Source organism: Chamaea fasciata, unplaced genomic scaffold (assembly GCF_029207755.1).
Source record: "Chamaea fasciata isolate MVZ Bird 193981 ecotype frontalis unplaced genomic scaffold, bChaFas1.0.hap1 SCAF_11, whole genome shotgun sequence".
NCBI lineage: Eukaryota > Metazoa > Chordata > Aves > Passeriformes > Sylviidae > Chamaea > Chamaea fasciata.
In genome coordinates this window covers 7,469,147-7,496,208 of record NW_027094096.1, presented here as the reverse complement: position 1 = coordinate 7,496,208, position 27,062 = coordinate 7,469,147, and the positions used below count along the sequence as shown (strand labels likewise).

At 53.0% G+C, this 27,062-nt stretch overlaps 1 protein-coding gene across 2 annotated transcripts; it reads right to left on the bottom strand.

Moving 5' to 3' along the window:
* Positions 1–1,460: 1,460 nt before the first annotated feature.
* On the bottom strand, positions 1,461–26,957 carry SLCO2A1 (solute carrier organic anion transporter family member 2A1). Of its 2 annotated transcripts, XM_066194190.1 has the most exons (14): positions 26,731–26,955; positions 14,028–14,165; positions 11,969–12,131; positions 9,792–10,007; positions 8,617–8,715; positions 6,917–7,044; positions 5,823–5,904; positions 4,787–4,951; positions 4,306–4,495; positions 3,116–3,275; positions 2,608–2,771; positions 2,386–2,450; positions 2,163–2,283; positions 1,461–2,056 (listed from the first exon to the last, which is right to left on the bottom strand). In XM_066194190.1, the coding sequence occupies exons 1-14, from the start codon at positions 26,818–26,820 to the stop codon at positions 1,936–1,938; spliced, it is 1,902 nt and encodes a 633-aa protein (XP_066050287.1). In that variant the 5' UTR covers positions 26,821–26,955; the 3' UTR covers positions 1,461–1,935. The 2 variants fall into 2 exon arrangements, with proteins under 2 accessions (XP_066050287.1, XP_066050286.1); XM_066194189.1 differs by having other exon boundaries at positions 1,461–2,283; positions 26,731–26,957.
* Between the last annotated feature and the right edge of the window lie 105 nt (positions 26,958–27,062).

Here is a 27,062-nt window from a genome sequence, read left to right as displayed (position 1 = left end):
CTCCTCTGGTCAATGTTTTTTTCCTGTGGCTTGGAGGAGAATGATGAGCACAGTGATAACTGGGATAGCAGAAAACCTGAAAGAGGAGGAGAGATTGCTGAAAGGCAAAGAAAAGCAAAAACAACAATGCCTGGACATCAGCATCCTGAGGGGTGTTTTCCAAGGCTCCCCAAAGCAGGTGTTCCAGCTGTGACCTTCCCTGTGCACAGAGCCAACACCCTGGCACCTTTGGGCCCAGGAGCTTTTGTTGGCCCCATTTGGGCCACCTCGTGCACTTTGTGACCAGCCCCTCATGGGGCTTGTCCTGCTGAAAGAAGGACACCACCTCTTGGGGCTTGGCCTGGTGCCAAAGAAGTGGAGAAACTTTAGGAAGGTCATGTGGGTGTTCAGGGAAAATCTGCCAGGTGTAGGTGGAACAGGGATAACATGGAGAAAACTCTTTTTTATGAAGGCTTTGGTGATCCAGAGCAAATCCAGGGCAGGTCCCCTCCTGTCCTCTCCTTTCCTTCAACTCCCTCCATGAACGTGGATGCAGCAGGGCTAAGAGCACAGGGAAAAGCCATGGGGTGAGGGACAGCAGGGCCTGAATACATTCAACCATGAAACCCCTGAAAGCGAGTCCCAAACCCACTGTACTCTGCCCAGAGCCCACTGCATTGAAAGAATTGCAGGATTTTAAAAGTAGCTCAGTGCTTGACATAAGTAGCTGGACTTATTAGTGCATGGGTTGAACTTGATGTGAATCCTAAGGCTGTGCTGTGTCAGGCAGAGATGGAATAGGAAACCTGGAGCTGACAATCTGATCAATAATAATAGTAAAGAGCATTAATAATAGTTAGAATAGGCAAAACTGCAGTTAAAATACGACTTTAAAATGCTGGAGCAGGCTGTGGTCTGTCTACTGTGGCAACTCCATCACAGTGTGGATTAACAGAATCCACCAAAACCCACCTGAGGAGTGTGAAACAACCGAAACAGCAACTCAGGGAAGGGTGAGAAGGGCCCCAGACTGATATGGCTCTTGCTCAGGACTGTGGTGTGAGGGAGGGGGAATGAAACTTGTTAATGGCCAGGCATTTCATTGTTCGTGGTCCCTCCACTGAGACACCAGCTCGAGCAACCAAATACCAGAACTGATCTGTGCCAATAAACCTAGCAGGGGTGAGAGCCTCAGGTCAAAACCTTCTGCTGTGCCTGCAGCCCCTTGCCCATCAGGGAGATGTGGGCAGGGCTGGGCAGGTTCCGTGGGACTGCAGCCAGGGCTCCTCTGCTGGGCCCCGAGCTCTGTGTAGCCCCTACCAGCCCTGCCCCATCGCCGGTGGAGCTGCAGAAGAATGTCCCCCTCTGCCACCATTTCTTCCCCTTTCCCAGCTGGAATGTGCTCAGCATGGGCCGGGCTGTGACCTGCAGCCTCCCCAGGGCTTGTCTTGCTGGTGAGGGGAGACCAAGGAACCACCACAGTTGGAAAAGTGACCTTTATTTAAAAAATAAAAAGAGCAACAAACCCCAGGTGTTCTGCAATCAACCCCTTGTGATGACTTGTCCCAACACGTGTGCGGTGTCCCTGCTCACCTCTGCGGGGGGCTGTGGGCGGGGGGACACCGGGCAGCCCCTCCGGGCTGGCAGCCACCTCCCCTGCTCCTGTCCCGGCCGGGAATGTCACACCGGTGCGGGACCATCGCCCACAGCAGGCGCTTCTCCGGGTCCGTGTGTTCCAGCCCCCTCTGCCTCCTGCTCCCTCCGCTGGATCCATCCTGGGAGATGCCGTTCCCAGGATGGGGCTGGCCCCGGAGCGCCCCTCGCCGGGAGCGCCTGGGCTGCGGGAGAGGAGCTCGGAGCTGCCAAGGCGGAGTCGCTCCCGTGGGAGGTAAAACAAACCCAGACAAGACAAAGTAGTGGCAGCGGGTGATGGGGGTGCGAGTCAGTCCTCGGGGGCTACACCAGCCCCTCCGCCTTCTCCTGCACGTTGTACTCCTTGCTCCTCTTCACCTTCCAGCTGATGAGGGCCAGCAGCACGGTGCCCACCACCTTGTAGCCCACATGCAGCCCCAGGTATCTGCCGGGACAAGAGCAGGGACATGTCACATCCGGAGCTGGCACTTCCAGCCGGCCCCAGGCTGGGCCGGGGCCCCTCCCCTGCCCGGCCCCGGGGCGCAGGGTACCTGTTTCGGAGGAAATCGTTGTTGTAGTAGGCGCAGAAGCGGCGCTGGGTGCACTGCTGCTGCCAGTAGATGCAGGCGGAGTCGATGAGGGCTCCGAACATAGCCGGGGCCGGCAGCCAGGCTGGCGGGAGGAGAGGATGGACTCAGGTGCTGATCCCGAGGAGGCTCAGTGCCTCCCGCGGCTCCAGCGAACCCCCAGCCTCGTCCAGAGATGAACACTCACCCAGCAGTCTCATTAGTAAGAACTGGACTCCGATGGCGAACGACTTCTCATCCTGGTTCACCACCCTGCAGGGGAGAAGCCACGAGAGGTCAGAGCTGCTGGCACTGGATTTGGCCAAGACTTGGGCTGGTTGCACATTTATGACATCCCGTTGATCCCAACACGGGGAACCATCATATCTGCTCCCCCCTGGGACTCAGGACTCCCCTCTCCCCCGCTCACCGTAACACCATCATGTAGAGGGGGTTGTGGGACAGGCAGGCGACCAGGGCAGCAAAGGAGATGAGGAATATGGCAGGAAGGAGCATGTGGGAGCAGCTGACTGGACAAGAGCCCGTGTAGGTGGAGAACAGCTCATTCCCATTCAGGGAACAGTTGTGGTAGATCTGTTGGAAACGTTTGGAACAAAACAGACGTCAGACTCCCAATGCCAGGAGCACAAGTTTCTCGTGACCCATCATCCCACATCCCTGTGCAGGACACCAACAGGAGCACCAGCTCCAGTTTGAAGGCACAGCCATGGCATCCTGTAATGGAATTTGCCACCATCCCTTTTCCTCCAAGCAGGTTCCCAGGGCATTACAGCAATTCTCCACAGCACCTTCCCAGGGCTCAGCATGCCCTGTGGAAAAGGTTCCACCCCCTTATTGCATTTTTTGGGTTCCTGTAGCATCACTCCGCTTTTCCCCAGCAAGGAATAACCACTTTGTTAACCACTTGCTTTACTCACCTGTTGTCTGGGATTGGAGGGGTTGGTGGTGCTGCTGGTGCAGCCAGCAAAGCAGGGTGAGATGTACTCCGTGGTGTTTTTCCAGCATACGGGGTGGAAGATCTGCTTAGAGCATTGGCACCCAACCCGCTCCTTAACCTGCTGCTGGGAATTGGGTGTACTGCCAGAAAGGAGGGAGGAAAAATTGGTAAAAAATTAAGAAATAGGGCAGGAAGAATTAAAAAAAAAAAAAAAAAATCTCATTTACTAGTTGAGCAGTTTTCCTGTTCCTGTCTGGGCTGGGACACTGCCAGCAGCGGCCTGGCCTTCTGCCAGCCCCTGATCCCTGCAGGTACCTCTGGAAGCATGCAGTGAATGTCACAGGAATTATGTTATGTCTACAAACAAGTAGTCACACGCTTATTTTCTCTTTTTTTTCTTTTTTTTTTTTTTTTTAACTGAAAATTATCAGCCAAAAGCCTGAAGAAATGGATCTGGGCTCCATCCAGAGCTGCACGAACAGATGTGTGAACAGCCACAGCTGGAAACACCACATGGACGTAAACTGAAAGTGGGCATGTTCCCAAACAAGCCTGATGACTGTGGAAGTGAAGAGGACAAACCCAAATCTGCCCCGTCTTCCCTCACCCCCACAAGAAGTGCATCTGCTGGAGTCACACAGCCTGAATCCTGCAGGAATGTGGCCCTGGGGGAGCTACCCTTGGGCAGGGTGGGATGGGGCCTGCTCCACCTCCTTCTGTGGGAAGATGGCATCAGAAATCTCTTCCTTGCTGGCAGCGCACTGGGAAATGAGCTCAATGCATTTGACGTCAAGCCTTGGTTGTATATAAATGTAATTTTTATCTTAAGAAGTCATGGTAAGAGCCAAAAGTATCCACTGAGGTGAGGAGAAGGATGATGTCCCACTGTAACACTTGGAGCATGTGAAGTGATGGGGACACAAAATTACTAATTTTCCCCTTAAAATCCAGAGTGAAAAATTACACCCTGCTTGTTTGGCCCAGAAAATCATGGATAAACGCCCTCCTGAGCTCTCTAGGCTGTGAAGCACCCAGATCTCCTCCATGCAGTGGGGAGTTCAAGGAGCAAGAAGCAGCAGGGTGATGTCTTCTCCCTTTCCACCAGCCTACATCCCTCCCCACGGATAAGAGCTGGAGAAACAAGGAGCTGGGAAGCAGCACCTGCATTACCTGGGGTGGTAGATGCCCTCGATGTGCCCTGTGGAGCAGCCCATGAAGAAAATGGGCAGGGAGAGGAGGATGGAGAAGACGAGCACCACCACGGCGAAGCGCGGGATGGCCCGCAGGGAGAAGGAGAAGCGCTTCATGATGATCCCTCCCAGCAGCATCCCGAGTGCTGCTGCTGGCAGGTTCACAGCTCCTGCAGAGGAATGGAGCCATCAGGGGGGTCCTACCTGCCCAGAACCCCTCCATGGGCAGGGGGCAGCTCCCTGGACCTCACAGGAGTTGGGAGAACCCGCAGATCCAACTGTTGTCCAAGTCAGCCCAAGCCCAAGGCACCTGGAAAGCCACCAGCTACCCCAAGGTGAACGCCAGGTCTCATCCAAAAATGAGCTTTCAGCGACTTCTTCTCCAGGATTTAAAAAGCCTGGGGGAATATGGGCGGTTGGCTCCCTGCTGATGGATACTTTTTGCCTCCCTCTGTGCTCACCTATGAGGAAGTTGGCCTGGGAGGGGGAGGCACCATACTGCTTCTCCAGGAATTTGTTGAGGAAGGTGGCCAGGCCCGCAATGACGGAGGAGAAGCTGCACTGAGCCAGCACCAGGAGGATGAAGAGGGGGTTGAGCAGCAGCCTGATGAAGATCTTTGGGAATCCTACAGGCAAACCATAGGAAAAATGTTTTTTTGCTGTGTGATGCTCACGCCAACAATTTCTACTGGGAAGAAGCCCCCACCCTTAGCCTTTTCCCAGTAAGGATATCTGTGGGGTGATGATGATGATCTACTGGGGATGTCTGCAGGCATGGGAAAGTGGGAGGGAAGACAACCTAATGCATCCCAGCAGCTGGCAGGACCATGGATGTGTTTGCCTGGTGGGACATTGTGTCCTCTGGCCGTGTCAGCAGAGGCAGATGGGCCCTAGGAGTAACTCTGTTTACTTGGTCTCTTATGAGTTTTCTAAACAGCTGAGAGTGCTGGAAAGCCAGCATCCATTAGAGCCCAAGGAGAGGAGAAGAGGGAACTGGCAGCTCCAGGATATGACTGCAGTGGAGGAAGAGGCAAGGAGGGAGGGGCTTTATTTGGGAAGAAGTCCTCCTGAAGCTAAAAGAGTCATTAATCTGGTCCCTCAGCAGTGACATCCCTCTCAAGCCTGTTTTGGCTCCACATAGACTGTGTCAGCTGCAGTGGGGAGACCCCGTTGAGGAGCTGGTGGCGCCGGCAACCCTGTGCCCACTCCTGGAGCGGGGGTTAAACCTCCCAGCAACCCTTTTCTGCCACACTGGTACCACTTTAAGGTCCTCAACGCAAAATTTGGCCCCAGGGCAGAGGGCCCTCAAGAGGTCTGTAACCAGAGGGAGGCTGTGCCCACCTTCCCATGGTTCTTAGGCCCGCATGGTGCTGGACCTGGTCCACACACGGTGCTGGGCTCCCAAGGACTCCAAACAAGCCCCCTTGGTGTAAATCTGCCCACCCAGCATGGCCCAGCATCCCCATCCACCCTCGCCTGGACCCGCCAGGAGTTTACTTTTTATGAACTCCAGCAGGGAGATGTCTTCAGCAGCCCCTGTCTCCATCTTCCTGAGCATCCCGGCCTCCGTGTTCCGCTCCTGGGAGGAGAGAGAGGAGCAGCCTGTGGTGAGAGGGGCTGGCACTGTCCTGGCACAGGGAGGCTCAGGATGGGCAGGGTCTGTCCCAAAGGCCTTTGACCCCCAGCCAAGCCTGACAATTACAGCAAAGCCCCCTCCCATGTCCCCAGAGCACTTCTCCAGGCTGGGAGAGCTGCGAGTGTTCACCCGGAGAAGAGAAGGCTCTGGGGGGATCCCCTTCCAGAGCCTAAAGGAGCTCCAAGAGAACTGGCGAGGGACTTTGGACAAGGGCCTGGAGTGTCAGGACAAGGGGGAATGGCTTCCCACTGCCATTAGGGTTAGATGGGATCTTGGGGACAAATTCTTGAGGAGGTGAGGCCCTGGCACAGGGTGCTCAGAGAAGCTGTGGCTGTCCCATCCCTGAAGTGTCCAAAGCCAAGCTGGATGGAGCTTGGAGCAACCTGGGCTAGTGGAAGGTGTCCCTGCCCATGGCAGGGAGTGGAACAGGGTGAGCTTTAAGGTTCTTCCAACCCAAACCATTCCGGGATTCTGTGATCAAAGGGATGAATTATCTCAAATATCACTGCAGCCCCTGAGCAGGGCAGCAAGACAACAGCTTGTAATTGGGAGATTTTAAGAACTTTCCTCCCCTGAACCCTGACAAAACACCTCCCTTTTAACTCTGTGAAAAGTCTAAAAATGAAAATTAAGAGAGAGTTCCGCTCAAGTCTGGGGAGTCCTTTAGCCTTAACTGTGAAATATTTTGGGTTTGATTTTACCTTTAAAGAATCAATGAGTAAACAATTTCAAAACAGAACTGAAGTATTTTTGTAACAAAACCAGGAGGGTTTGGCTTTGAAAACACCAAAATTATGCATGTTAATTATTTTCCATCTTTTAAATTTTGTTTTGATGGGAAAGGGCTGCTGGACTGCCTTCCTCCCTCCCACCCCTCTCCTTTGGGGACAGGTATTCCCTCCCTGAGCACATCCCTGGCTCCAGGACGTTCCAGCCTCTGGAGATGAGGTCTCACCTCTCCTTTCAGCATGTACCGAGGGAAGAAGAAGTAAGGGATGGAGGTGAGCACCAAACAGCCCGAGGAGATGAGCAGCCCCAGCCACCAGGCTCCGATCCACCGCTGGTCACTCGGCGTCAGGTCCACTGTCATTGCAAGACACAAGGACACATTCTGAGAGCTCCAGGGGTGAAAGGGACAAATCTCCATGAAAATATGGACTGGTGGAGTATGATGAGTCCCTGTGGGCACAGCCCAAGGGTTTCTCCACTGGCATGTAAAAGCAAATGGATGGAGGTGGGAGCTCCTGCCAGTGCTGGCAGCAAGACCGGCCCTGGTTGTGTTTGACCTGTGTTTTCCCCGGCAAGGGCCCTGTACCACCACTCATCCCAACTGTGCCAAGCCTCCCAGGTGACTGCAGGATGGATTTGGTCAGCAAGGAAGCACGCTGGTGGCCCAGGTTCAGCTCTAACCCCTGAGCCAACCAGTGAGACAGAGATTACAGGGGCCCGACTCCATCGTCTGCCTGGAGAACACAGAGGGTTGGACCATGCTGAGCCAAGACAGGGACTGGGAAAGGGCACGCTGCTTTCCTGGAAAAAGTTGCTCTCCCATTGTTCCAGGCTTGGTCACTTTCTGCTTGCAGGGACTGAGGGAAGGCCCTGTGCTGGCAGAAGCTCCTGGTTTCCGAGTGCACCAAACTCCGGGCGCCTTCTCCGGAAAAAGGAGGAGAAGGTGAGAGCCGCCCTGTCTCCAGCACACACATCCTTTGGCTGGGCCAAGGGATGCTCACGGGAGGTTTGACAGATTGCCTGGCTTGGCCTGGGGACCTGGCTGCCCACGGCTGGGATGTGGCGGCTGGGAAGGAACCAGAGGCCAGCTCCGCGTGGGACCTCTGTGCCAGGGTGTGACAGGAGAGGAGCCCACACCCCACTGAAACAATCGTCCCGCTTCCCCAAACAGGACCACTCCACTCTGCAGCTTGGACGTCATCATGGAGCGACCAGGCAGAGGCTGCTAAATCTGTCTGCCGCCGCGGGGAGTGGGCCAAAGCTTTTTGGCATTTCCTGCCCACGTTCATTTATTATTCTTATCAGGCACCGGACAAAAATGTCAGGCAGGCTCTGATCTCTCTAAGGAAACACAGGAAAAGCCACGTTAATGATGGAGCTGAGGAGAATTCTTTAGTGATTAAGTTACCAGAAATAATAAGCACACGCTGTGGATAAAGCAAATTATCCCTGTAGTGGCATCAGCTCAGCCTCTCTCTCTGCACGTGCTGGTGGAGGGAGCTGGGGAGGAGCATGAGTAGACTCAAGTCCTCTGTGTGTCCATAGGGCAGTTGTTGCTCTGTGGTTGTCTTCTCCACCCCTGAGTTCCTCAGGTTTCCCTGTTCACCACCACATGCTGGGGTTGTGGGATACCTCCTCAGTGTGGTGGCAGTGTGCAGACCCCAGCCATGACCTCAGTGCAGCACCATGAGTTGGGCCTTGGAATGTCCCTACCCCTGGCTCTGCCTCAGTGGTGGTGTCAGAACCACCTCTCTCTGTCCTCAGGGAGTGGAGGAGTATGCTGGGGGTGCTTTTCCAGGTCGGGTCTTTCCAGGGCAGTGGGTTTTATGGGTCACAAGATTGGTGGTTTCTGTCACCTTTCATCTCAGAATGACCTTCTGTCCCACAGAGGGTCTTTAGGACCACTGCTACCGGAGCAATACTTACCAGTGTCAACCCTTCCGATGTCCACGAAGAGCCGCAGCACCACAGACCCCAGCAAGTATCCAAAGGCAGGGCCAAACACAGCAATGGCAAAGAGGATGGCTGGGGAAAGGGAGCAGAGAGAGCCCCTGTGAGCAGGGAATGGTAGTTTCCATGCATCTAAGGCTTCTGTCTGCCCAGGAGGTGCAGGAATGATGGCACAACACACAGAGGGGTGAAGCCACCCTTCATCATGCTTCAGATGGTGAGAAGGTCCCCACTGCCCTGACAGTGAAGGTGGTGTTTATCTGACAGGAACAGGAGAGGGAAGGCAGCTGCCTGTGAAAACAGTCCCTCTGCTCTGCTGCCATCGAGGCTTTCCTGACACAGTACAAGTTGGCAGCTACACAATGAATATCCATGATATTCATGAACCCCAGGGAGCACCAGGGCAGTGACATCCTGGGCTCACACAGGGGATTGAGACCTTCATTTCTGCTAGGATGCCAAGGAAACAAACACATCCTAATCCTCAGATCCAAGGAAAAACATTCAGTACAAACATCAGAAGAGGTGAAAGATTCTGAGGGCAAAAAAGGCCACCAGACCACCCTGGGTGCAGCTGAACCCTCTCATTCTGAAATAGATAACCCGTAAGGTCAGAACATTTTCTTTTGACTTGTTTGCAATGACAGGATCCAAGTTCCCTCCTTGAGAGAAATTCTTTACACAACCTTCTCAAGATGTTTTAAAGGGGACAGTGAGCTTGGGCTGCATCAGACATAAAATTAAATGGGACTTGGGGAGATGGAATTTCTCCTATACTGAGGCAACACAGACCCCCCCCCAGAGCCATTCACCCTGACAGACATTCCCTAAAGGGAGCACTTGTATTATAAAAACACTGGTCCCACTTTCCTTCCTCTTCAGAACCTTTTAGGTTCCTTCAGTCCTCTTTCCTTCATTTTCCTTGCAGATTTGGGAATTCTGAGGGATTAGAGGGGCAATTCATTGGAACAGTGATCCCTCACTGCAGAGGGAAGACAAGGATGCTGGAGCTTGGAGCAACTCGATCTAGGGGAAGGTGTCCCTGCCCATGGCAGGGGATGGAACTGGATGAGCTTCCAGGTCCCTTGCAGCCCAAACCATCCTGGGATTGTGTGAAACAGAAAACAATGTACAGCGATGGTCCCACTTACCAACATACAGCGGGGAATTGTTGGCATCTGCAAAGTCATCCACGTAGGATATCCCAAAGGGCTGGATGGGCACGGTCCCGATCCCAGCCAGAAGCTGGGCAATGACCATCATGGCCCACATGCTGCTGGCCTCCTTCTCTGGGTCCCTGGTGGTGTTTGGGCACACAAACTTGCTCTCTGCATGGCACAGCTCAACCTGCCCCTGGCTTTTGTTACCTGGAAGGGAAAAAAATGAACATTTCAACACTGGGTACATCCCCTGCCTCCTCCCACAGTAAATCCCCAAATAGCAGGAATCTCCCCAACTCACTGAGTAGGCACAAACTGCTGGATTTTGGATGGATTGCTCATTTTATTCAGCAGTTCTCATCACCCTGCCCTTCCTTTGGAGTATTACACTGAGGTCAGAGTAGCAAACAACCAGGCTGTGATTTTAATCATACTTTTAAAGGGATCATGCCATGGAGTGAGAGTGCTCTGGGTTTAATGAGGGCAGACCTAACCTATGACTGGTTTTTACTGTCTGTGGTCTCTGCTCCCTTGTGGTACCCGGGCAGGAACAGGGAGTGATGCCCTCTGGGGCCAGCTGGCTGCCCTAAGCAGGATTCCCTGCCCTGAATCTCTGCTGCCCCCATGGCTCAGGACTAGCCCAGCTCCTTCCAAAGCATGGCCCTTGGTTCTTCATACAGCCCAAACTCTGGGAGTCTTCAGCCTGCTCCAGACTCCAACCAGGACTGAAGTATCTTCAGGGGCTGTTCGCAGACTGTGTTCTTTTCCATCGTCAGGCAGTCCTCACCATGTCAATATCTCTGCCCTGTCCATCTGTTTTTGCAGTCCATCCTCTAATCCTGTTCAGTTTAGCAAAGGTGTTCTGCAAGAATTGTGCTCTGTACAGAACTTTTGGGTGAAATACAGTTCTTGGTACTTTCTTTTGACCTTTTCAGTGATTTCTGGCTATACTTCCATAGTTGCACACAAGTCCAACACTTAGCAACTGGGGCATTAGCATCACTTGGACCAACTCATGATTCCTGTCCAGTTTCCTTATTGTTGTACCTACCCACCCACACAGGGAGCCTGGCTCCGGGCAGGGAGCAGGGTGATACCTGCTCCTTCCTCATTTCCTTTGCAGTAAGAGCAGCCCCTGTCCCAAATCCTGACCTGTCCGTAGCCTGATGCATGAATTTAGGCTGCTGGAAAACTTGGCATCTGATGCCTGATTTACTATCTAAACTCAAAAATTATGGGATGGGGACAAGCAGAGATCTGGGTTTCAGAGGTGGCAATCCCTCTGGAACTTGAGGCTCATCAGCGTTCTGAGGATTTAGGGACCAAAACCACTTTGGAGAGACCAAAGACAGTCTTATGGCAAGTGATGCAGGTTCTTCTGCTTATTCTATTCTGCATGGAAGATAGAGCTGTCATTGTTCACACGAGCTTGTTCCCAAAGCCTTCCCAGTTAAAGCAGCAACCTTCCTTGGATTGGTTCATAAATATGCCGGCCAGAGCAGAACAGGCCCTGGGGACAGGGAAGCTTTGCTAGATCACAGAATTCCAGAACGGTTTGGGTTGGAAGGGACCTTAAAGCCCATCTCATTCCACCCCCTGCCACAGGCAGGGACATCTTCCACAAGCCCAGGTTGCTCCAAGCCCTGTCCAACCTGGCCTTGGACACTTCCAGTGATCCAGGGGCAGCCACAGCTTCTCTGGGCACCCTGTGCCAGGGCCTCACCACCCACACAGAGAAGAATTTGTCCCTAATATTTAATCTAAACCTACTCTCTCTCAGAGAAACTGTGGCTGCCCCATCCCTGGAAGTGTTCAAGGACAGACTTGGAGCAACCTGGGATAGTGGAAGTTGTCCCTGCCCATGGCAGGGGGTGGAATGAGGTGGTCTTTAAGATCCCTTCAAACTCAAACCATTCCATGATTCTGTAACAACAGCTGGAATAACATGCATTGGAGAGTCAGAAGAAATCCCACATGTAATTTTTGAATTCAGAAGGGGTTCCAAAGCTATAATGACCTCAGGTTTAATCAGCAACTGCCCACCTGAAGGCTCTGCCTTTAAACCATGTGTGCCCTGGAAACACCCCCCTTTTTTTGGGCAGTCACAGGGTAACCCATCCCGGAGCAGCTGGATCTGGGTTTGTGGGGGCACAGCTGGGGGCACTCACCGGTGCTGAGTGCAGTGTACTCGTAGGGGCCTGAGAGGAAGTGTGGCAGGGTCACCAGGAAGGCCCCCAGCGCCAGCAGCAGCCCCCCAATGCCGATCACGCGCGGGCGGTGCACTCGGCTGCCAAAGTAGCTGACAAAGATGATGAGCACCACGTTGCCGATCTGCAAAAGGCACAGAGAAGTGGGAGGGATGTGAGAAGACATCACAGAGGACATCCACACCCCATGGCTGTGCCTGGGTCTCTCCTCAGGAGGTGTTTCACCCTCACAGGAGCATCCCCTCGCCCTGCGAGCTCCCTTCTCATCTCCAGCCAGAGAGTCACTCCTTGGCCTCGGCCACCTCTGGGCATCCCTTGTTGGCATGAACGACATCACAGCCTCCCTGTGACCTGGCTGGGGCTTTTTTAGCACCCACACCTTGCCCCCATCCCACAGGCACCACAGAATCATTTAGATTGGGAAAACCCTCTGAGACCATCAAGTCCAACTGCTCCCCCAGCACAGGAAGGCCACCACTGACCCATGTCCCCGAGTGCCACATCCACACATCTGTTTAACCCCTCCAAGGATGGGGACTCCACCACTGCCCTGGGCAGCTGTGCCAGGGCTGGACAACCCTTTCAGTGAAGAAATTTTCTCTCATACACAAACTGAACCACCCCTGGCACAACTTGAGGCCATTTCCTCTTGCGCTGTCCCTTGTTCCCTGGAAGAAGAGGTTGACCAGTGTGTCATAAACTGACAATTCCTCCAAAACCAGCAAGGAAAGAAACATATTGCCTCCAATCCTGTGACTCAAACAGACATGAGCCCTACTACAAAGTCCAGCTCACTGCAAATATTTATGACCCTGGACATTTGCAACTGCAAGATAGCATCAACTAGGAAACCATGAAGCCACCCAGCTCACTCAGTCAAGTGGGTGAACACCACAAAATCGCCATTACATGGGCTTTGACAGCTCAGGACAAGCTAAACATCATTTATCTTTGTCGTGTTGAAGCTGCCCCTGCTCATTGCAGGGTGCTGGGAAAAATGGCCTTTAAAGGTCCCTTCCAACCCAAACCATCCTGTGATTCTGTGTATGGCTAAGAAAACTTTGTATTTATGTTTGTGTGGGCTCCTTTGTTTGTCTCTTTGTGGGTTTTGTTCTTGGAATTGCTGTAGGCACCAACGTAATAAAATTGTTGTCGTGGACAGGCAGGGCACCCCACACAGTCACAGACAGCAAGAAGTCTCAGTGGGCCCTGAGACATCTTTTTAATCCCAAATGTTCATGCTGGTTGAGGTAAAACTTGGGCATCCACTTCCCCAAGGATCCAGGAAGATTCCCAGTGTCCAGCTTCCTAATGGAGCATCCCATGTGCTCACCAGGGAGCTCAGGCAGAACAAGTGTGCTGCCACTTGGTGCCAGCAAAAAAAAGTGTCTGCCAGCAGATCTTTTCCTGGCCTTTGCCAGGCCTTGAAGAGCTGCTAGGAAGGACAGAAATCCTGAAAATGTGAACGAGAAAACTTATTCCAAAGGTTTTCTTGATAAGAAAATGTTGGTGAGGAAATCCTCAGCCAGCTCATGCCTTAAACTGCCAGAGGGCAGGGTTGGATGGGATATTGGGAAGAAATTACTCCCTGTGAGGGTGGTGAGGCCCTGGCACAGGGTGCCCAGAGAAGCTGTGGCTGCCCTGGGATCCCTAGAAGTGTCCAAGGCCAGGATGGACAGGGCTTGGAGCAGCCTGGGGTAGTGGAAGGTGTCCCTGCCCATGGCAGGAGGTGGAATGAGATGGGATGAACTTTAAGGTCCCTTTAAGGCAAAACCATTCTGGAATTCCATCCAGTGAAATTCTACTCTTGTCCAAGGGCCATCACCACAAGGGCCTCTTTTCCCCCCCAGGTATGGCAGAGCAGAATGAGGTGTGATGAGGTGTCCCAGAGCACAGCACAGCTGCTCCTCCCAGCACACGGAGGCTGAGGAAGCCCTGGGTGTGAACAGCCCTGAGACTCTGTTTTGGGAAGGTGCCCCCCAGGTTCTGGCCACCCTTTGGGTGTTCCTCTCCCGGTTACCTCGTGCAAGCTGGAGATGAAACCTGAAGAGAGGCTGGAGAGCCCAAAGCGCTTCTCGATGGTGGTGAGGCTGCTCTTGAAGTTGGCGCTGTAGAGGAGCTGGGAGAGCTGTAGGAGCCCATGGCACAGCACAAACACCTGTGGGCAAACAGAGAGTGCCACCCCAGTGAGGACCCAGTTGGAATCACAGACTCATTAAGGTTGGAAAAGACCTCCAAGGTCATCAGGTCCAACCTGTGACCGAGTACCACCATGCCCACTTAAACCACACTGAGGAGTGCCACATCTACTAGCTATTTGAAGTTCCCAGAGATGGTGACCCCACCACTTCCCTGGATAGCCTGTTCCAATGATTAACCACTCTTTTAGTGAAGAATGTTCCCTTATATCCCATGTGAGCCTCTCCATGCACCCTTTGAGGCCATGTGAGACCATAGTGCCCTGCTGCTGCGTAACTGCTGACGACCACATCCTGCGTGAACGTATTCCAGCTGGCTTTGGTCAATGGCTGCACCTCTGGCATGGAGCATCCCTGGATTCACTCAGCTGGAAAGTCAATTAACAGAACCTGCTCCAAGGGCTGTTGCTAGAAAAAGTCAAGGAAGGGCGTTAAAAGCCCCAGAGGGAGAGGATGAAATATGCACAGCGTGGTCTCACTACTGGGAGACTCCAAAATAGTATTCCAAAACCAGCATCTTCCCTTGAGCCAGGCAGTGAGCCGAGCCAGGAGCCAAGATGAGCAAAGGCAGAGGAGGGAATACAGAGAGTTTAGGGAGAAATCTGGTTGAAAGAGCCTGGGTGGGCTGTGAGAGGAGAGCGCTCTCAGCCAGGGATGCAAGAAGCAGCTTACAAGGGTCTTTTGATCTATATTTAGTCAGAACAGTTTTCCTTTATTTTTCTTGGAATGGAATGTATCCATCCACACAGTGCCAAAAGTATTTTAAAATCAATATAATAATAAAAAACAACAAAACAACAAAACAAAAAACAACCAAACCCCAAGAAACCAAACAAACGGGGGAAGGTCTTTTTATTTAGGTCCACAGGAAATCAAATATTTGCTGAATACCGGAAGAGTGTCCCTCAGTGATAATGTTGGGAAGTGCGGGATGATGGATGGGGGAGCAAAGGTACTGCAGGGCTGACAAATTCCTGATGTCCTTGGCCAGGAGAGCAGCAATAGTCCTGATGAGTATTTATCTGAAAGGGCGGTAGCGCCCAGTAGCCCTGACCCATTAAATGATTAAAAAAAATAAATAAATCAAAAGAGACCAAAATTGTCCACCCAGTTTGGAGGATGCAAATTCCGTAAGTGGGTGGAGTTGTGTTTCGGGAGCAGAGGATGATGCAGGGCCAGGCCCAGCAATTGTTCTCGCAGTGCGAGGCAGGGAAGCGACACACACACATGGAGATCATGCCGCATATAATTATCAATTATATTATCAATATAATATATTAAAAAGTATAATTATCAATAATATTATCAAATTATATAATCAAGTTTCAGTTATAAGATTGGAATTAATTATAACTGTGGGCTGTAGGCCACGACAATTCCTCCTTTTCATTTTTAAATACAAAAGTGGTGTCTGTCCTCCTGCAGAAAAGACAGACACAGCGTTGTGTAAAAACCTCAACCTAGGCTTCGGAAATCTTGAATAAGACCTTCAATTCAATTGAACAGGCCCAGCCCTTCCTTCGTCAGTGATGTATCCCACGTACCTTGGAAGTTGTAACATTCACCCTAGGGGAGATGTCAGGCAGAACTGCTAACTATACAAGTTATCAAATTGACATGCTGCAGGCTCATAGCTTGAAGGTCACAAACTTACAACTTAACTCTAAAAACCAGGGAACATTTCAACTCTCAAAACACTGTGGAAAAGACAACCAGCAAGGTAGTATCCTTGTCACGGTTTTGTCTAGGGGGTCTGCAGAAAAGCGGGGTTTTTGACTTTCAGTGCCCCTAACCATGGGTGTTCCACGAGTGACTCTAGCTCTGGTAGCAGCAGTGCATGTACAGAGGCGGCGGCGACTTTCGGATCCTGCAGTTGCTCTGCTGCTGCTTCCAGGTGTAACATTCACTGGGTATCCGGGCACCTGCAGTGATGCTTTTCTGGGATCTGTCCACAAACCGGCCCCGGCGCTCAGCAGGGCTCTTCTAGTGTCAGGTTCCGCTTCCACTGACAGGCGACCAGGTTCGGCTGGGGGCTTCCTGCTGTCTGCACTCCCCGACACAGGGCGGCCAGGCAGTCTCTGGAGGCTGCAGGATGCTCTAAGGGTGAGGTGGCCTGGCTGTTTTACGCCCCCTCACACCCACAGCGGCAGCCACACCTCCCGCCAGGTCTCCCGATGCCCGCTTCTCCTCACTCGTCTCAGAAGGAGTCGAGGGTTCCCCCTCCACCGCCCTTGAGTTCTGCTCTCTTCGTAGCTGCTTCAGCAGGTCCATTATGAGTCTTCATGGCTTGATAATGCCAATGGCAGCCTCGTCTCCAATGGACGCTGCTTGAAGTACGTGCCTGACAGCCCAGTCCCATGTTTAACAATCTAAAGCGGCCCCTTCAGTAGTGTCCAGCTCGTGACTTTTGCACCACATTAGCCGGGCAGTTAAAGCCCGGTTGTCATACTTTACACCTCTTTTCTTTAACGTCACTATCCATACCTTGAGGATAGGATCCTCTTGTGTAGAGTCCCATGCTCCCATCCTGACAGTTTCTTCTTAACACCCTCTAAGAACGAGGGGGGTCCAGACCCAGACATGGCTCTCCTCGCTGTCTTCTGCAGCTCTACATGCTGTCTTTGCTGGGGCTCCACAGCTCTGAATGCTACCAGCAGCTGCTCCTGCTCCACTCTGCCCACGGAGGGCTGTTGATATCACATCGGGGTCACCAGATATCACAGTGGGAGACAGGGAAGCGACACACACATACACACACAAAGGTCTCGCAGCAACAGCCCGATTTATTAAGGCCTCTTCTCCTTATATAGGTGAGGAGGCACCTGCAGTCGATCCTCATTGGCTGAGCCAGTTCCCACCTGGCCAACCAGCCAATGGCAGCCTGAGATCCCACAGGCCTGGGCCTGCCCTCCAATGGGCCTTACTTGTCGAGTTGCATAACCACAGTAATTATATAATCAATCAAATTTCAGTTATAAGATTGGAATTAATTATAACTACCAGCTGTAGACCACCACAATTCCTTTTTTTTTTTTTTTTCCCCTAGCAATTGTAGCAGAATTTGCATAGAAGATGGGCAAGAAAATGGTTTCTTGGGGGTGTTTTCCTGTGAGGGAGGAGAGATCCAGCCAAAAGACCTGGAATCTAAAGGCATAGGAGATGGGAGAGATGCTGACAGACAGCAGAAGAGAAGAGGATGGAGAGGAAGGAGAAGGAGAAAATGGAGCCCTGGCAGTGTGAGGGCAGGCTTGGTAAAACCTGGAGACCATGGGGAAGATGAAGGAGAAAGGCAGACCCCCAAAAAATGAGGAAAGAAGGATCACAGGCACAAGCTGCCATCATGGAGTGGCCAGCCACATCTCGTAGGGGTGAGAGCAGACAGGCTGGCATCAGGCTGGCATTGCCATTGCAATAACCAGGAGAGGACAAAGTCCCAAGCTGGGACTTTGCCCCAACAAAAAGCTGCAGAACAGGAATTCGGGGTGTAACGTGGGAAATCCTCCCAGACGGGGCCAAAGTGGAAGTGAAATATCTGCCAGTAAACTCTTGAAGCTAAATGACCTCTCCACCCTCCCACTATCAGCTCCCACACTTGAAATCCCATCCCAGGACAAAATCCTGTGGGTGGAAGCTGGATCCACCACCTTCCCCAGGCCTGACCTGGAATTGTGGGCTGATCTGGAGCAGAGGGGTGACTCCTGTGAGGATGGGAACTGGAGAGGGGATGGTTGCCAGAGAACATCAATTTTTGTTTGTGTGGCTCTGACCAGACACTACTGAAGCCACTGGAGCAAGGAAGAGCTGGCTGAACAGCAGCAATCTGGGACTGCCTGCTGCAGAGCAGCTGGACACAGAGCTCTCCGGGAGCCAGGCGTCAGATGGAGAAGCAGAGCTGTTTACCAACAGGGAGGGAAGAGGGTGGGTCACCGAGGCTGAATTTAGAGCAGCAAATGTCAGCCCAGTCCCAGGGCAGATGGGGAGATGGAGGGTTGAGGACAGAGAGGGTGATGGCAGGGAGGGAAGATGAGAAGAGGCAGGCTGACTGCCCAGAATGCCAATCCCAGTTGGCAGGAGATGGGTTGGAGGTGTGGAAGGACCATGGGAACGAGGAGAGGAGAGGAGAGGAGAGGAGAGGAGAGGAGAGGAGAGGAGAGGAGAGGAGAGGAGAGGAGAGGAGAGGAGAGGAGAGGAGAGGAGAGGAGAGGAGAGGAGAGGAGAGGAGAGGAGAGGAGAGGAGAGGAGAGGAGAGGAGAGGAGAGGAGAGGAGAGGAGAGGAGAGGAGAGGAGAGGAGAGGAGAGGAGAGGAGAGGAGAGGAGAGGAGAGGAGAGGAGAGGAGAGGAGAGGAGAGGAGAGGAGAGGAGAGGAGAGGAGATGGCCTGAGATATTTTTATGTCTTGATGATAACTTGGGATGGCCAAAACAGAGTCCTGATCCAGAGATGCCTGGGAACAAGCTGGGGCTTCCTGCCAGGAGGGAAGATGAGGTGGGAGAAATGCAGCTGGAGAGCACCACCGAAGGGAGAGGAAAACCTTGGGGTGTGACTGCTTCCCCCTGCCCATGGGTCCTTCCAATCCAGCCCTTGTGTGCAGGATTAACCGGAAAGGCAGCAAAGCCGGACGGATGCTCCAGGGATGTGATCCCACCCTGAGACCACACAGCAGCCTCAGCCCTCAGATGTGCAGAGCCCAGAGAATGGGAGGGGAAGGGCAGGGGTGTTTTTTTTCCTTGGGAAGAATCTGCCACCCAAAACAGCAGCAGAAAGGCAAAACAACCTTTGCTGCAGGAATTGTGCAGCTGGAGTGTGGCTTTTCCAGACACTCTCCAAGTGTCTGGAGGTGGGATGAGGCCCGATTCAAGACTTGCCCTGCATTCAGCAGGCTCAGTTTTGATTAAAATAAGGACATCCCAAACCTTGAAGGCTCTGAGCGCAAAAAACTGGGAGAGGGCCTTACTTGGAGGGCTCCCCAAAAGGAGTCCGTGCACCCCCTGAGGCTGGTGGACATGAGGGGCACCACTGTCCTGTGTCCCCTCACAGGTCCTCATGGGTCTCTCCCATCCCTGCCTCTCTTCCCACGCGTTCCCATCCCCACACGTTCATGCCGACCACCCACAACCTGCTGGTGCATGGAAACCAGCACAGGCCTGGCCCTTCCAGCTGCTCCAGATGTGCTGTGCTGCCCCACGCTCCCGCCGAGCAGCCCCAGGAGGGGAGGGAGCTGCTGTAATCCATCTTCCCTCATGACAAGAAGAGGCTCTTAAGGAAGAGCCAAGCGCCCTCGCAGGGAGGTTTCGCTGACGCAGAGCCGACACCAGGGCGAAGGCGCGGTGGGAGGTTGAGGAGCCGAGGGCACTCCCAAGTGCTGACCCTCCGGAGCAGAGGCTCCCACGGGAGCCTGGAGTATTTTTGGAGCTGCAGGGAAGGAGTATTGCAGGCAGGCAGGGAGCAGCACGGGAAGGCCAAAGGTGTGCACCCACATGGATCCCCCAGAATCCCCTCGTAATCATCCCTGTGCTCCTTTCGGAGCAATCCTGACTCCAGGCTGTTTATACAAGGCACTTGACTCCTTTCCAAAAGGAGCTGCATTTAGAAGGGAAGCAAACTCCTGGGGGAGACAGGCTGCTGCCCCCACCCAGCTCGTGGGGACCAGCACCTCCCAGGGCAGTGCTTTTTCCAAAGGAAGAGATACCCACCCCATTGCTGGGAAGGGGGAGGACTGGTCCTTCCATGCTCTGGACAACGGGAGCTGGCAAGGATTCAGTCAACCCCAGCCTAAACTTTCATCTGAGATGTGTCCAACAAATACTCAGGTTTCATTTCACTGGAGTGAACCATCTCTATGGAGCCTCCAGGGATCTCCAGCAGTCAGGATAAGACTCTTCCAGGCAAGAACCTAACTCTGCTCTGCAGGGACCACGGGTTTGGGAGGATCCTGCTACGTGTGGCGTGGCCATTGCTCCACCTGGAGGAGCGAGTTAAGGGTTAATTCCTTGCTCTGCTTCCACAGCTCATGTCCAAAGTCATCCCCCACTTCATTTTTCAGTGTCTTCCCCTTGGCAGCCCTGGTTGGAGATAAAGAGGATGGAAATGTTGACAGCACTTGTGCTAATCTCCGTGCCCAGCATCTTTCCCACGGCAGTGGGGATGGAAAGAGTCAGGGCTTTGTTCATTAGATGGACACAAGAACTGCCTGGAGAGCTGGAGACCCTCACAGTACTTGTCCAAGTGCTCCCAGGTGGCTGATGACACCGAAGTAGGACGTGGCCAAAAGCAAAATTAATCTGGCTGGTGTAAACCTTCGGAAAGGACTAGGAGTAAGGATGTTCCATTAGTTCTTTCCCTACACAGAGTACAGTCTGAGTTGAGTCCAAAGTAAAATTGTCTGACCTGAGTGAAAGTCAGAAGACTTTCCTCCCAAAATCAGGGAACGTTTCTCCTAAAGCAGGAGACTCCAAGCTGCCCACCTCTGGAGACTCCCTCCCCTTTAATCTCCTGAGCTTGCAAAAGAAAAAAAAAAAAAAAAAGGGAAGGGGACGGGGCAACAGTAGGAGTTAATAAGAATATCCCCAAAATTTTAATAGGGAGAAGACAGAGTGTTTATTTTAGAGCTTGCGTATGATCAACTCTTACTACACTGGGAGATCCTCCTGCAGTAGGACACCTGAGGTCACTCAGTCCACAAGAAATGTATCAGCTGGATATGGAAAGTGTAGGGATGAGTGAAGAAATACATCCCTCCTTGGCATCATTCTCCTATGGGCAGCTGCCTGGATTTGTAGATCAAAAAGTACCATGAAAGATGAAAAAAAGCACAACATTTCCACAAAAGGAACCAAAATACCCTGCGCAGAGCCCATCCTTTAGCACAGAACCTCTGAGTCTGGTCCAACAGCAGATGTGGGCTTCTATTGCAAATAATAAAATAATACACAAATTAACCTGATCAGGGATTGCCTGAAGCCTACTGGAATGACAACTGTCTACTGCCAAGCTACGCACGTTTTACACCCCCCGACTGTCACGTGCAAAGACAATATTTGCTCTTTTTGCAACACAGGCACGGGATTTCCTGGCACTGTGTCCCAGTGACTTTGCAAGGCCCAGCTTTGCCCAGAATGGAGGTTTTTGGCTGCAGAGGATTGCTGAGACAGACCCTCAGTGTGGGATGCTTCCCAAGAAAATACCGCCCTCGAAATAGGATGCCGAGCATCCCGCAGCCTCTCCTCCCTCCAGCAGGTTGGACGGTTGGTCTTCCTTCATTCTTTCCTGAAGGTCTCTTTTCATTCTGGGGCATCAGGATCTGACCAGGGTTTCCTTGAGGGCAGGTCCAGGCTGGCTGGGTTTTGCCTGACCCAGAAGTGTGTGCAAACACTCCTCCTGCCCCGCTGGCCGTGCCTCGTGCTCCCTATCAGAGTCACTCCTCTCCCATCCTGCTCCCGATAATCTTATCTACACTGACCACTCCTTGCTTGTGTTTGGGCTCCCAACCACCTCACCCCTCATAAAATTACCTTGTCTCAGGCCTCCTAGACCTTGATCCCACTAAACTTTCCAACACGTCTTTTTTCCTTATCCCACTGCTGGTGTTGCTGGTGAAGACCAGGTGGTTCTTCCCTTCTGGAGCCTGATCTCACCAAAAGCAGATGTGACTACAGCGCTGGACCATCCAAACCCAACCTGTGCTGTCTCAGCACCATCACCACAAATGCTGGAAGACCCATGTCACTGCAGGTCATTCCCCTCATGTCACTAACGACCCTCCTTTGCCACAAACTCTCATCCAACCCACCGTGCCTGCCTGCACAGCTCCCAGGATTGCAATATTGCTTTGATTTTCTTGCTTCAATCAATGGCTCTAACCAGCCATGACTTTCTCCTTTCCGTGTTTCCCTCTCCAAACCTTCAGCCACGCTGCCTCCAGATCTGCGACTTGATGAATCTCCTGTTCTGGCTAAACAAAGCAATTCATAATCTTTTCCAACAGGATATGAGAGCGCAACTGGTACATCTCCAGGCTTCTGGAATACACTCCTCAGCAAATTCCTTTAGTCCCTTGGAAGGAAGGGACAAAAAACTTGCCCTGCTGCTGTTGGGACCTCAGACCCCAAGGCCAGGCTCCATTTCCTCTGCAGGAGACATCCAGCCTCCCCAGGGAGGTGAGAGCTCCCTGCTCTGTTCTCTGCTCCCAACACCTTCACCCTGGGATGCTTTCAAGCCTCTGAGAGCCCACTGCCTCCTCCTGACCTTGTTGTCCCCTCTCCTACCCTCTTCCCTTCCCTCCCTCTCCCTGCCCCAGTACAACTCCCAATTTAAACCTCTCCTAAGGCTTTTAAACTTCTCTCTGGATCACCTCTGGCTGACATAAGTGAGAATAATTCTCTCTTGTCCTCCTGTTTCCTTTTCCATGCCAGGTGGTCTGCAGGAATGGAAAAAAAAAAGCTTCTCCCTGCCTTACACTCACAACCCTTTCACACTGCTCCTCTGTGCTCTCCAGCTTCCAGCTGACACCAGTCCAGCTCCCCTAAATCAAAAGATATTTATAAAGCTCTCCTCCTTGTCATCTTTCTGGGGATCCCAAAATCAATTAAAATAGTTCAAAACCGCGAATGAGACAGTAAAGGCAAAGAAGCCAAAATATCTCAGGCTCTGTAAACAGAGAATTCCTGTGAAATAATCCTTTTCCAGTGGTTGTCTGGGAGCAGAAAATGGACATAGAATCATAGCATAATTAAGGCTGCGAAAGACCTCCAGAATCATCAAACCCAACATGATCTCAAATCACATGGTTGGGGCTCTGGACTGGGGGACACTGATGGGATCCCTGGCCATGTGTGGGTATCAGGAGGACCAACCACCTTCTCCACCTTTTAAACCTGTTTTAATCCTTTAGGCTGTGAGGTTCTTGGTATCCCCAGTACCACTAGGTGCTGGCATCCACCTGAGGGTTGGGTTCATCCTGCGTTTGCTGAGCAGCACACCTGCAAGGCCCCCAAACCCCAGTGCCAGTCAGCACAACAAAACCTGGGAGCCTCTGGTGAACATCCAAGCAGGGGATGTCCCTGCTCATCAGAGAAATCACAGAACTGTGGAATGTTTTGGATGGGAAGGGAGTGTAAAGCTCATTCAGACCTACCCCAGCCATGAGCAGGGACACATCCCAGGCTGCTCCGAGCTCTGTCCAGCCTGGCCTTGGACACTTCCAGGGATCCAGGGGCAGCCACAGCTTCTCTGGGCAACCTGTGTCAGGGCCTCGTCACCCTCACAGGGAAGAATTTCTCCCCAGTATCCCATCTAAATATCTCATCATCACCCCGATCTCCACCAACGCTGGGGGGTTACCGGGATGCTCCAGGTTTCTGGCTGAGGTCAGAGCTCAGCAGCCCCAAAACCTCCCAGCCCCAGAATCTGAAGGCCTTTTGTGTTCTGTTTTGTGTCTTCCAGGGGGCTCAGGGTGGAGGCAGCGGGCAGAGGGCTCGGCAGCCCTGCACTCAGACCCAGAGTGGTGTTTTTGCTCGTTCCAGGAGTGAGGCAGGGCAGGCGGCGATCCCGGCCCGGCCGCGCCAGGCGGAGCCCGGCGGTATCAGTGCAGACCCAGCCCGGAGGTGTCGCCGCCACTGCCACCAAATACCCACGTGTGGCTGGGAGGGACTGCACAGCCCCACACGGAACTGTCACAGCCGGGCTCCACAGGGATCGGGGAGCAGCTGGAACCGCACGGATCCAAGGCCACATCCACAGGGAATTGTTTCATGAAGTGCAGCTGCACCGTTCCTGCATCTCCAGCAGTGCCCCCATGACTCCAACCCCATCCCACTCTTCAGACCCCCACAGAATTCCTCAAACTGCCCCTTTCCACCAGGACTTCTCCCTTGCTGATGCCCATCCCTGACACCACTGTGTTCCCACACCTCCAAACCCCAGTGCCAGTGGGTCCAGCTCTGGAAAACACCGTGAGAGAGATGAGGTCAGGTGCAGGGGGTGGTGGTCCCTATCACAGGGATCATGGAAGGGCAAGATGGTTTACATGGAAAAAAAAATTGTTATTTTGGCCTCAGCCCTGCAAAAGACATCCTGATTATCATCCCATCACATTGGCTTTGGGGATTAAATATGAGCTTCGTGATTAAATCTTCCAAGTCTTAATCATGTCCTTCCAAGCCTGTTAAAAGTAGGGAATTTTGCTGGCCCCATCAGAAACTGCCATTGCCTCTATGAGGATGTTTTGTCTGGGGAGGGTGATGCCTTCAGCTTCCCATAAAATTTGGATCTGGATGAGGCTTTTTAATAATCCATCATTCATAGCACCAGTGGCTTCTTGCATAAATAAGAGCTACAAACCCTTTCAAACCCAGGTGTTGACCATGCCTTGCCCTCTGATGACCATTCACTCCAAAACTCCCCAAACCTGGAAATTCCACTGTGACACTTCGATGTCCTACTCGTTTTTGGGGGCTGAGGGGACTGACACTACACACAGGCTGATGCTTTCTGACCCTGAAGCAGTTCTTTTGTAAATGTATATATTTTTAATGCAAATATCACAGGACAGGAAGAGTGAGTAGGTCAGGAAGGGGTGGGGGATCTTGTTGCCTGTCAATTTATACATTTGCTCTTAAAAGCAAGAATATTTCTCTGAGGGATGGGTGTCCTGACTTCCCACCATTCCAGATGGTGGAGAACATCATCCCTCTGGATGCCAACAAGCATGTTTGGGTAGAGCTCAGACTGCTCCTTCTCGTGCTTGCACGGTGCCACTGCCAGACTGCTGACTTTTAAAACCAGAAACAATTTTAAACTAGAAGTTTTAAAAGAAAAAAGTTTAAAAAGCAGTTTTAAAGCTTTTCTTCAGGCAATGGTTTTCCTGCCACTAGCAAAGTGACACCCCCGAGTCACCCCCAAGTCATCTGCCTTTGGCCAGATGCCCCTTAAAGGTCCCATCCAAGTGCCCTGGGGCATGTGGTGTGCTGAGCACCCAGTCTGACTCTGGGGCACCCACATCCCACACCCTGCAGATGCCTGTGGGGTGTACAAATGGAGTAGCATTTATTTTTGGGGGGCTTTTGTTTTTTTAATCTAAAAGCTTGACATCCTGAAAGAGGGTTTGGCAATGTTTTTCCACTCCAGGCTATTTTTGCTTGCTGCCAGTTTCCAGGAAAGAGCATGAACTGCAAGAAGGGCTCTGGTTTGGGGTGACTTTATTCACCCCAAGTCAGGGTCAATACTGCAGCAGCCTGGAGGGGGCTGGGGGCACATGCTGCATGTCCAGCAGAGCAGGGGACAGGTCAGCAGTCCCCTCCAGAGGAACATCAGAGTAGCCCAGGGGAAGCCCCAAATCACACAGGGTAATCTCAAGCCCTTCCTCCTGGAGCCCGCAGCCAAAAAGTGTCATCACCTGCTGGAATAGCCCAGCCTGAGCAGTTCAAGGGTATGGGGCTGGGAGACATCATCTGGGGTCATGCCTCCAGCCCTGGGAGCTCTGAGGAGGAGCAGCCACTTGGGAACAGCCCCACGGCACCTACAGCATCCCCACAGAACCCCAGCACAGTCCAGGGAGGAGCGGGCAGCACCAGGAGCAGGGTGAGGGAAGCTTGATGGCAAACAAACCCCAAGCCCATCCCGACCGCAACACCTCATCCACGGCCACACACCCTGGAAACCCTGAGCTGGGAGGTGCAGACACACCACAGCACACACGCTGGGATCCAGAACAGCGGTGGGAAAGCACAGCCCGGCCCGGGCAGCCCCGGCAGCCCCGGCACGGGGGGCGCTGCCCGCCGGTGTCCCCGGCAAATCCCCGGAGCTGCTCTGCCCGCGGCAGCCGCCGTTCCCAAAAACTGCACCGGCCTGCTCCAGGTGCCGGTGTGGGGGAGGCGTGGAAATCCCACCCTTGCAGGGACATCCAGGCGGAACCTGCACGTGCGGTGCACATTCCAAAACGGGCCAAAGAGCTGGGGGGAAAAGGTGAGGGGTGATGTGAAGCCGGGAGGGTTGGCAGGGTGTGAAAGGTGACACACGGCCGGGTGAGCGGTGTGTTCGCACGCAGGCAGTGAGCTCAGGAGCCTGGAGGTCCCCGCTCTCAGGTGACAGAGGAACTGGGCAGCCAGCACTCGAAAACCCACCTCAGCCCTCCGAGCTTTTGTTTCTGTCACTCAAAACCTCTGCTCACCCGAGTTTTTAAAGCGAGCGCGTGTTATTCTAGGGCAGTGTTTTCTTTTCACACCAGGATGTGGTTAATCATTCCCTAAGCAGCAGCACACCGTGTACCAGAGGCGGTGGGGAAGCTCACGGAGAGCTGCTCCACGGGGTGAAACACCCACGAGCCGTGCAGGGCATCACTCCGAACCCACAGGCACCGAGCAGGGCTGGATTCCGCGGGACTGCCCCAGGAGATGATGCTCAAATTCTGCATCATCCTACACCCCTCGTTTCACCCGCGCTGCGTGCGAGGAACACGGGGATGGGCTGGGGTCCCTCTCCAGGCTGGAACCCCCCTCCCTCGCCGCCAGCATCCCTGCCCCATCCTTACTTTGATGTTGCAGAAGATACTCCTGGAGCAGGTGCCGGAGCTCTTGGGGATGTCAGCCGGGGATTTGCCGACTTCGGCGTGGACTCCCATCGCGAGGGTTTCCCGGGCAGCCCGGAATTGTTGGGCTGCGCCGCTCTCCGGCCCGTCCCGCCGCCCGCAGCCCGCACGGACTGTGCCGAAATCCCTCCAAGGCTGCGAGTGAGCCAGGGCAGCGGGAGCGTCAAGTTTTTATAAGTCGGCTCCCGGGAGCGATGATGAAACGCTTTCTCCTCCCTCTTTGCTTTGTGCACCGAGGGAACTTTAAAGTCGCAGAGAGCAAAGGCAGCGCGCAT

Bases quoted from the DNA above. Each gene is read 5' to 3' on its own strand.
- SLCO2A1 (XM_066194189.1), bottom strand. From the start codon at position 26,820: ATGGGAGTCCACGCCGAAGTCGGCAAATCCCCGGCTGACATCCCCAAG. The intron at 10,008-11,968 runs GTGAGTGCCCCC...TTTCCCTTCCAG, and splicing joins GTACACTGCACTCAGCACCG to GTAACAAAAGCCAGGGGCAG. The intron at 3,276-4,305 runs GTAATGCAGGTG...CCTTTCTGGCAG, and splicing joins GAGGGCATCTACCACCCCAG to TACACCCAATTCCCAGCAGC.